We start from the raw sequence: 11165 nt of genomic DNA on the forward strand, positions 1-11165 counted from the left end.
AAGGCATCTGCAGGCAGCAGCACACGCAATATTATCAGGCATGCTGTGTACCCCTGTTCTTAGACGACGTTTGGCCCTGATCCTGGGACTTTCTCGACAGTTAACTCTTCTCTGAAGAACCCAGTCGATTCCTTCCATGCCTCTCCTCTGGTCTATTCCTGTTTGTACCATTCCCAAGTCCATGTCAACACTGTGTGCAGAGTTCTAAGAAATGCTCTGGTGCCAGCTGTTGAGTTTTCCTTTTATTTATTTATTTTTGCACTGAGGCTGCCATTCAAGGGAAGTACGTGTGACACGTTATAAGGGAAATAAAGCCAGCCCCTCTCATCATCACTTGTTTTTTTCTCCTCCGTCTAGTGCACCTCTGGGAGTTCTGAGCATGGAGAGAGGGAATGACACGGGGACGGGTTTCTTTCTCCTGGGGCTTTTCCCAGGGCTGTGGCACCTCGGCACCCTCGTCACTTGTGTCCTTCTTGTCTATATCTTCGCCTTCACGGGGAACTTGGTCCTGGCACTCTTGATCTGGGCCGACTCTCGCCTCCACACGCCCATGTACATCCTTCTCAGCCAGCTCTCTCTCATCGACCTGGCCTTGATCTCCACCACGGTGCCCAAGATGGCCATCAACTTCTTTTCAGGGAAGAAAGACATCTCGAAAGCTGCCTGTGGAGCCCAGGTTTTCTTCTTCTTTGCCCTTGGTGGTGGCGAGTGCCTGCTGCTGGCCCTCATGTCTTATGACCGCTACGTGGCCATCTGCAGCCCCCTGCGATATCCAGCCATCATGAACTCCAGAGTCTGCCTGCAGATGGCGCTGGTGTGCTGGGGCGGAGGGGCCCTGAATTCCCTGGTCAACACCATCTACACCATGCATTTCCCCTTCTGTGGCTCCAGGGAAATCCGCCACTTTTTCTGTGAGATGCCGGCCATCCTAAAGCTCTCCTGCCGAGACACCTCCCTCTACGAGACAGTGGTGTCCACCATCTGCATCGTGTTTGTGCTTCTCCCCCTGGGATTCATCGTCTCTTCCTACATCCTCATCTTCCTCACCGTCCTGCGGATGAACTCTCCAGAGGGCAGGAGGAAAGCCCTGGCCACCTGCTCCTCTCATCTGGCTGTCGTCAGCCTCTACTATGGGCCAGCCCTGGTCATCTACATGACCCCCCAGTCTTCCCACACTGCAGAGCAGGACCAAGGGCTCTCCATGATCAACACCATCTTCACCCCCCTGCTCAACCCCCTCATCTACAGCCTGAGGAACAAGGATGTGCTTACTGCACTGAGAAAGGTGGTGGGGCGAAGGGGCACTTTAAAGTGGACATGAACAGCCTCCCCATCTGCAGACTCGGGACCACCCAGCAGGCAGTGAGCCTGAGCTCCACACCTGTGGCACCTGAGAGGTGAAGCACTGTTCCCTCCACTGCCCTGTGACCTACAGTCTAACTTAGCTGAAATGAACAGAACCTGACGCTTGGACACCTAGCCTGGACACCTGTCAGCTGTGTGAAAAAAAGAACTGTATTTAACTTCTCTGTGCCAATTAAGACGTTGAACTTGACCTCGAAGATCATTTCCATACTTAAAATGTTTCCCAATTCTCTCCTAAGATTCTAGGAGATGTATTTGGCTCCATCCCTGATTCATATTTTTGAAGTGCCTTTTGAAGTTTATCCTGTAAAATGTGTCATCATAATTCCTCTTTCATAGTGAATATTGAGATTTTACTTGGCCATTATTAAGTTGCTCTGGGGTTTTGAGGGTGGTTCTGCACAGTGTTTGGTAGATGTGTGATTCCCTACAAAACTGTCTGTGGCCAGTTCATTAATAAAGAAATAGTTTAGAACGAAACACATCCTGGGAACCAGGAAGGAGAGTGTGCCCTTGAATACCCCAGTCGCTGGGAGGTCACAGGAACAGCCTCTTGTTCTTATGGAACAGGAAGCAGATACAGGAACCTGTCTGGGTTTGAAAAACAAGGGCTCAAGAGGAAGCAGGCATGGAGAGAGAGGCCCAGCGCACATGGAGTGCCCACAGCAGTTGCACACTGGGGTCTCCTGGTGAGGACAGGCTCCCTGGGAACACGCACCTCTAGTGGAGGCTCGGGTAGAGGCACACCTGAGAGCCGCGGGCCGAGCTGGTTGCTCAAAAGAAATGCACGTGAAAAACCTATTGCACTCACGGCTTCACATTACATAGACCAAGGAGAGGCATCCTGTGGATGGCCTTGCTTTTCACATGACCATCTGGACACCAGGAGAACGTGGAGCTCTGGTTCTTGTTCCTGTCCATCTCCCAAAGTCTCCACAAGGATGGTTCCTGGGCTCTTTCCTCGGCACTGTTGGCTCTGCCACCTAGCTGTGTGCCTTAGTATCTTAGGAGATGGCACAGTTAGCTTTCACGGCACACTTTTTGATGACACAGGTTAATCATGACATCTTTTGGTATCACTCTCAATTCTAAAATACTATTATTCAGGAGTAAAATTATGGAAAACAAATTGCAAATAAAAACACATAAAATAGTATGCCCATCAGGAAGGTGGATGGATGCCTGGGACTTTCTGACAGATGCTAAAGTGCTCCATACCTTGGACACCTGGAGTCATGCCACACTCATGCCCCAAGTATGAGTCAGATGACTCAGGAGAAGCCCAACTCCAGGCAATCAGGATCCTGTCCCAACCTTGCTGAAAAGCAGCAAATACAGGGCTCTTCCCTGTGCATTATTTATTTATTCTCAACAGTAGGGACACTGTCTTCCCTGAGTCGCAAACATGTTCAGTGAGCTGCCCCAGGTCACACCTAGTTCTGAAACCAGGCTTCTAACTTCAGGGGGGTTCCTACTACAGGACAATAACACTGAATCTGTAAAACCACACAGTGGGGTAGAGTCTTCACAATGGTGGCAGGAGAGGGCAGAGAAAGGAGGGACCTCTCCAGAACTGAACCACGTCAGGCCCCCTCCTTAGTACCACAGGCGCAGGGCTGCTGGGGAAGGGAGAGGGCCTTCAGCAGTGCGCTGCCTGTTGTCCAGGGCAAGGGTGAGGAGGAGGGATATGTGCAGGAATGACTTGTGGTCACAAAGGACATTCGGCTGGCGACTGAACAGTCCCCCTGAGTCACATCCCACACGGTCCACCACTAGAGACCTACCTGAGCTGGAACCTCACCGCCTCGGAGCATGCCATACACTCACTCACCGAATGACCCAGACCAGACACTGAGAGTCCCTGGCCATATGAAGAAGTGTAACAAGGCTCCTCTGGTGTTGTGGTTCTGGTCAATTAGTTGCTTGACTACCTTGTCGCGGTGGGCGGAATCAACACACAGACTCTGGGAGCTGGTGGGAGAACTGGCAGGAGACAATCCTCAAGTTGTCATCCAGTAGCTCAGTTTATTTTTGGAATGCATACAATTGTTATAGGGTTCGAGTGGGACGGGTCCTTCAATCATACACAAGCAAGATAGTATCCATAAGCCAATCATCTTCTGCCTAATGTAACCACACTATGAGGATGTTCTAAATATTGCTATCATCAGGAAGGGTCTTTGTCCCTAGGGGAGGGAGTTTCTAAGTTAGAAGTTCCATGTCGAAGCTCCTGGTTATCAGTTTCCTGGCCTGGCAGCTTGGTAACACTAACTACAAGTGCTAAGGATGTGGTTTCACTAAAGGCTCGCTAGAGCAGAGCATCCCATCCTGCAGGAATCCCTATCAGCCTAAATGAGTGTCGACTCTTCAAGCACTCTGAGCTGCTCACAGCTGGTAGCTGCTAGCTGTAAATTGAAAGTTATTCCAACACTCTGGGGAGGGCTTGGTCCACGCTGAATGCTTTTTATTTTGTGAAAAGCCATCATAGGAACCCAGATTCCAGGAAGTCTGGGAAGATGTGGCTAAGAGACATTAAAGTGTGTACCCTAAGGACATCTGACCTCCCCTGACGCGTTGCTGCAGAGCCCCTTCTATCAGCCTAACTCCACACCGAGGTTGAACCAGACAAAACGGCTGGCATAACTCAATTCTCTAAGGATCTTTATTCCCATTTTTAATAATTTGTTTAATTGATTTCTGTGAACCAGGAAATCATGGTGTTGTCAGCTGAGAGAAAACAGGATTCCCAGTAGCATGTGCCCCCCCACCCCTGGTTCTGCACAGGTGAGTATTTAATAGAAGAATGTGGGGACATGGGCATACTTCTGTGGACTGAGTGACTTATAGAGTGACCTTCAAACCAAGGCACTTTTTAAAGGAGACAATCCACATGCAACACAGCAGAAATGGGCCTGAAGAACGGCTGTCCACAGCAGCAGGAACCAAAGACGTCACCACAGACAGACTTGGCTGCAATGATCATGCAAGCTTCTCTTCAGAATATCTAACCATCCTTCAAGAAAAAATTGACCATAAATGTACCTAAAACACGTCTGACTGATTCTTCTACCCAGTTAAAAATGAACCTAACTTTGGATTTCAACAACAGCTCTAATTCACTAGTCTGAAATATACTGACAGAGTTAATAGAAACCACCACTGAAGAAGTGAAGGAAAACTACATACATCCATAAAGAGAAGAAATTATAGAAAGAAACCAAATTGAAATTCTGGAGCTGGAAAGGCCAATAACCAGATGAAAACCTAACTAGAAGGGCTTAACAGCAGGCCAGAGCGGCAGAAGAAAGAATGAGCCAATTTATACTTGAAATTACATAAACAATTAAAATTATCCATCATGAGAGGCAGAGGGGAAAAAAAGAAAAGAGTGAACAGAGCTGTTTGCCTGTAGGACACTCCTATGCACAGTACAGGAGAGTCGACCTGAGGCCAGAAGTGAACCATCGTGGTGTGCACCCTGTGTGTGCACAGCTCCAGAGGCCAGAGGACTACAAGTCCAAGGCCAGTCTGGGAGACTTAGCAGGACCTGTCTCATAATAAAATTTAGGAAAGGGCTGGGGTTGTAGTTCTATAAGAATGAGAGCACCCCTGAGTTCAATCCCCAAAACAAAACAAAAACCCAATCACAAAAACAGGCTTGTGGGTTAAAACCACTCATGAGGCATTCACAATAAGATTAACAGCGAATTCTCTGCATACACCATGAAGGTCAAAGGTAGTGGGAAGAAAAATTTTAAATGCTAAAAGAAAAAAAAAAATAACAGCCAAGGGTTCTGTATCCTCCACAACTCTCCTTCAGGAATGAAAAAGAAATCGACACATTTCCCTAAAATGAAAGAACACTGGATAGTAACCCAAAGCCCTGGTGAGCAGATAAAGACACTGTCAAAAGTAACCGTAAAAGTAAACATAAAAATCAGTATGTTTGTGACTCCTCTGTTATCTTATGTGGTTTTAAAGGCAAATGCATAAAACAATAACTCCAAGTTTACACAAATAGTAACATAATCTATAAAAATCTGTGACAAGAGCAACATCAAGAAGAGGTAGGGAGATAGGAGCAGAATGTTTCCATGCTATTTAAACTAAATCTGTTTAGGGGATCAATTGTAATCCTCAAACTAACCACTTACAAAATAACAAGAAAATATTCAGAAAAAGAGAGAAGAAAGGAACTGAGACAGTACACTCCCAAATAAACATCAACTACCCACAGAAAAGGAAGTAGAGGGGTTAAAAGAACCAAAAGTACATAAAACATTAAGGCATCCTAAACAATCTTGGAAACCGATGAAGTTGTGGGACGACTTGATTTTAAAAGTTATGACCGAATTATGATAACCAATCAGTATGGACAGAACAAATAGTCCCGATTCAGTAAATAGGCAAATGATCAGATCAGACAGTTCTCAAAGGAAGAACTACAAACAGCCAATAAGTACAAGAAAAAATGCTTCCAATCTTTAGCCATCTGGGAAATGTAAATCAAAAGTACACTGAGATACCGGCTTACCTCAGTCAGAATGACTATTAAAAAAATTAATATAACAAATAAAAAAAGAACCCTTACACATAGCTGGTGGGAATCTCCACTAGTATAGTCATTATGGAAACAGTACAAAGTTTCCCCCAAAAAAAACAAAAATAGAAGTGCCATATAATCCATCTATACCACTCCTGAGGATGTACCTGAAAGAAATTAAATCAGCATACAAAAGAGACACTGTATGCCCATATTTATAGCAACACCAGGCTAGGTGCCCCTCAACTGACGAATGAGTGAGGGAAATGTGGTGTAAATACATAATGGAGTGTTACCACTCATAGGGTATTCACAATCACTATTTTTTTTTTCTTTCAGCCATTAAGAAGAATCAAATCATGTTTAGGAACATGAATGGAACTAGAGATCCTCATGTTAAGTTAGACCCATTTTTTCCTGATATATGGAAATAACAAACAAAAGAAAGAGGACATGGAAATCTGAAAGCAGAGAGGGACTAGTAGGGAAAGGAGAGTGGATGGAGAGTATTGGAGTGAGGGGTGGAGGTGGAGGGAAAGAAAGGGTAGTAAGGAGGATGGGTACAATCAAAGCTTGATACATGCATGTATGGGAATGTCACAGTGAAATCCATGATTCTGCACCAGTAATGAGTTAATATTTATAATAAGGAGGCAGTACGGTACTTGCATGAGGATCTACATATAGACCATAGGAATAGAGCTGAGAGCCTGAAAGAAACTTGACACCTAGGGTCCATTGAATTTGGCACACTATTTCCACAGCCTGCCAAGATCATCCAAGGGGAAAAGAACCATTACTGAAAACAAATGGTGCTGGGAAAATATATCCACAATCTAAAATCAAAATTGGACTTTACATGATGTACAAAAATTAGTTCAAAAAATCCAAGACTGAGACCGAAGAGTAAAAACTATGAAACTCGTTAAAGAAAATATAAGAGGTAGCTTCGTACACTGGATTTGACAATGATTACTAAACTATGACACCAAAATCACAAGTAACAAAAGAAAAAAGAGATCAGCTGGACTATGTTAAAATTAAGAATTTTGTCCATCAAAGAACACTATCAACAGGGAGAAGATTCCAAAGAACAGGAAAAATCAAGTCATTTCTCTAATAAGAGATTAATGTTGCTGGCACACCTATGATCCAGCTACTTGGGAGGCTGAGGCAGAAGGATTTCCAGCTCCAGACCAGCATGGACAACTTAGAGACCCCGTCTAGAAGAAAGAAACAAAAAACCACAGGGAGATACCATTTCACACCTACTAAGATGGCCTTAATTTTTTTTTTAATGGAAAACCTGTGTTGAGAGCAATCGGAGTCCTTGTGTTTGCCTGGTGCTGGTGAGACACAGCAAGCACCCCGTGGGAAGCAGGTTGGCAGAGTCTCAGACAGTTACACGAGGGATGGGAGAAAGATGGCGTGGGGTTTCTCGGCACTCGTCTCCTCAGGAAAACATGAACTGGAACCACTGTCCATGCACACAGGTCTGTGCAGCATCAGGGAGGTGCAAACCGGACCACATGAGATGGGCCCTCAGACGTCAGAATGGCCAACAGCAAAAGATGACATGGTATTGGTGAGGAGGCTGAGAAGGGAGACCCTTCAACACTATTGGTGGGAATGTAAACTAGTTCAGCCAGAATAATGCAACTACATATGGAATCTCCTCAACAAACTACAAACACAGATTCCCATTGATGTATAGTCATCAAAAAAAAAATTAAATCAGCATGAAAAAATGATATCTATGCCTCATGTTCGATGCAGCACAACACACAATAGCCAAGATAAGGAATCACTGAAGAGTCCATCAACAGATGAAAGGATAAAGAAAATGTGGAATACATACAGATGGACACACCATTCCGATTTTTATAAGTAAGGGATTTTGCCATTAGTAAGGAATTTTGCCATTAGCAACAGCAGAGATAGATTGGAAAACATTACGATCAGTGAAATAGAGCACACACAGAAATACAGAGGCCGCGTGTTCCCACTCACGTGTGTGATTGGAAACAAACCCACAAAGCAGAGAGCAGGAGCAAAGGGACTTGGGCAGCTGCAGCTGAAAGCCCCAGCTAGGAGCAACAAGGGCTGCTGCACTGTCTTTGAGATGCTCTGGACAGGGTGGTGAATGGAGTGAATAATTATATTTCAAAATCACTGAGGGCACATTTCAAGTGTGCTTGCTACAAAATGGGATAAGCATGTGAGTGATGGGGTGCTCATTAGTTCGATCTAATTTTCCCACCTTGAAGTACTCCATGTGGTAGTACTCATGAGTCACAGCACCTTTTGTACCACAGTAGACATAACTATAATTCATCCTTTATATCTAAAAGTACAACTTTTAAACACTAAGATTTTGCACGTGCCAAGAGTGTGAAATAATCAGCTTGTTAGGGAGGCTCACTAAAGAGAAAAGTGACAAAGAGGGTAAGTTGGCTCTGGCCAGCCAGGAGGCGCACCCTGCCCTCAGAGAAGGGACCGCCTGAGTACAGGACCCTCTGAGGACAAGACAATTGTGTGCAAGGAGGAGCAGTGCTGTTTAGAAAATATCACTTAATCACCCACTGGAAGTGCCAACATGCACAGGCTAATTGTGGGGATGCCCAAGGGGCCCAGGAGCACCCCCCTGGGTCCCCATGCCCCTGGGAACCAGGCTTGTTGGCTGGTGCAGATCACCCAGAACTCATGCTGCATGCCCAGGGAACTCTCAGCTTTCCAGAGCTGTCCACCAAGAGTGCTGGGGTGGGGGGTAGCAGGATCACATGCCCAGGGCAAGAGAGACCAAGTCCTCCCAGCTCCCCCCAGAGAGCCAGAGCCACCCACGGACATAGCTTTGCCCTCCTGGGGTTTGAATCTTCTGCCATTAACTCAAGTCTGGAGAATAGCTTCATACAAATAAACAAAAATAATTATTTCTGCTGTTACCCAAGCAGGGGAGTGTGATAATCAGTTTTAAGTCCCACTAATTCCTTAGGGATGAGCCAGAACCAAACATGTATTCTCGTAAATTGTTGCACAGAGAAGTCCAACTAAACAGCCTGACAACTTGAACTTACCAAGAATTGATTGACTGGACATAATCCATTTATGTTCTTACATTTATTATTATAAAGGAAGAGTAAGGCTTGGTAGTCAGACTAAAAGTAAAAGGTGAAGAAAATTCTCATCATGCACCATCTCCAGATCCTGAATTCTCCCGTCTCTTTTCAACATGTATAAAACAGTTCTCTGCAAGTGAGAACTGCAGAACTGCTGGGGAGGCTCCTGTGCTCGCTTTCACCCCTTGGGCCATGAAGAAGAGCTTATGTCCTTTGCAGTCTTGCTTGGGTTCATTCACTGTCACAACCTCTGGTGGCCCTCGGCAGATGAGATCAGGACTAGCATGGAGTCCTTGTCCCGGCAGTGGGCACTCTCACGTGGTCAGCCCTGTCTTGAGGGGGGCCTGTTTTCCCCCTACTTTCTTCACACTTTCTGAATGCTATGGTTGCCTAAGTGAAAACCCAGCTACCCACACATTTCTCCTAGGTTAGAGATGATCCCAGGCCTTCCACTGCAGGGTTCATAGTTTCACAGTCGAGTTCTCCCATGGCATGACTTGGTCGTGCAGTTCACTGGTTTTTTGTGCTATGACTTAAAGCTGCACTCGTTCCATTTTGGCATGGCTGGATTTCTGCATTAAGGCTAATGCAGAACTTACCCTCTTTGTCACTTTTCTCTTTGGTGAGCCTCCCTAACAAGCTGATTATTTCACACTCTTGGCACGTGCAAAAGCCTAGGCTGACCATCCTGCATTAATCCCCATTGGAGTTTCTTTTCCACAGGCAACAATTGAACATTCCTGTGTAAAATACAGTGATCCTTGTATTTTTCACGCACATTGAAACCTTTCTGTTAATATTGCATGTTGACGTCGGCATTATAAGCCTTTGGTGCAGTTATTAGTATTATTCTGGATATCAACAGTAACAACAGCTACTGTTTGCCCTGCCCTTGCCAGTGGCCATGATTGGGCTAGGATCTTTATGTTGTCACAGCAAACACATGAAGTATGGATTATTACATCTGTAGGCCCAAAGGAGGCTGTAAGTTAAGTAACTTTCTCAGGGCCATGTGATTAGTAAGGAGAGAGTCAGGATTAAACCAAGGAAGCCATTTCCCAAATCCTCATCTTCTTAGAGATGCTTCTTTTTTTTTTTGGTGCTAGGGATTGAACCCAGGGCCTTATGCATGCTAGGCAAGGGCTCTACCCCTGTGCTGCATCCCTAACCCTTCTGATATTTTGCTTTTAGAGAGTCCCCAAGGGGCTAGATGGATCAAGGATATGTCCTTGCTTCCCTCCCTGCAAGCCCTCCTGGAGGGAGGCACTGTCAGATGAACAAGCACGAGGCTGCATCAAGAGGAGAACAGGCTGCAACCCAGCCCCAGCAGCAGGCAAGGATTCCCCTGGCATTGGCAGCAGGCGCCCTGCAAGGAGTCAGCACAGGACCCACGTGGGACTGAATGCCAGGCCCACACCAAACTCCCAAACAGAAGGCTTGTGTGAAGCCCTATAGGCCACTTTCGTCCCACTAAGGGTCAGTGCCTTGGATACAAGGTTGTGTCACCACAACAGAGACGGGGATATCTGGAAACTGGAAAGAGAAGAAGCAACAAGAGTGGGAAGGAGGTTGAGGGAAAATAAAAGAAAACCAGACTCCCCAGTCTCGCCTGTAATTGTGAAGCCCTTTCAATATGGAGCAATTTTTTTTTATCTGACAATGGGGTTGAACAAAGGGCCACACACTTTTTAAAAAGAGACTCGTATTTTCCATTTCACTCTCTACACTCACAGCCACCTGAGTGTGTGTGCAGTGTACTCTCCCTAAAGCAACGTGCCACAGTGAGCAGAGAGTCACCCAGCCTCCCTGCCAGGTCTGTGTTGGTAAGGGAGGCTCTTCCTCCCTGGCCTCTGGCCTGCACGTCCCAGGGCTTCTGTGGCCCTGGGACCTGGGGCAGGTGAGCAGGTCTGCATATGAATGTTAGAAGAAGATCAAGGCGATGCTGCCAGATCTCCCAGGATAGAGTGTGCAGCTTCCAGCCCCAGAAGTCAGTCCAGCATGAGGCCAAAGTATGCTTAGGGGACAGCACAAATGAGTTGAGCAAGCAGAAGGAAGAAGGGATGAGTGGCAGTGAAGTGTGCTTACATTTGGTTATAAATGAACCCACTTGGCAGCTGTGGGAGCCACCGGTAATCCCAGGC

At 46.0% G+C, this 11165-nt stretch overlaps 1 protein-coding gene across 1 annotated transcript; it reads left to right on the plus strand.

The window, feature by feature from the left end:
* Window positions 1–379: 379 nt before the first annotated feature.
* Window positions 380–1321, plus strand: LOC143386284 (olfactory receptor 2T2-like). Its single transcript, XM_076841477.2, has one exon. The coding sequence runs from the start codon at window positions 380–382 to the stop codon at window positions 1319–1321; it is 942 nt and encodes a 313-aa protein (XP_076697592.2).
* Window positions 1322–11165: the final 9844 nt, after the last annotated feature.

This window comes from Callospermophilus lateralis, chromosome 5 (genome assembly GCF_048772815.1).
Source record: "Callospermophilus lateralis isolate mCalLat2 chromosome 5, mCalLat2.hap1, whole genome shotgun sequence".
NCBI classification, from domain to species: domain Eukaryota; kingdom Metazoa; phylum Chordata; class Mammalia; order Rodentia; family Sciuridae; genus Callospermophilus; species Callospermophilus lateralis.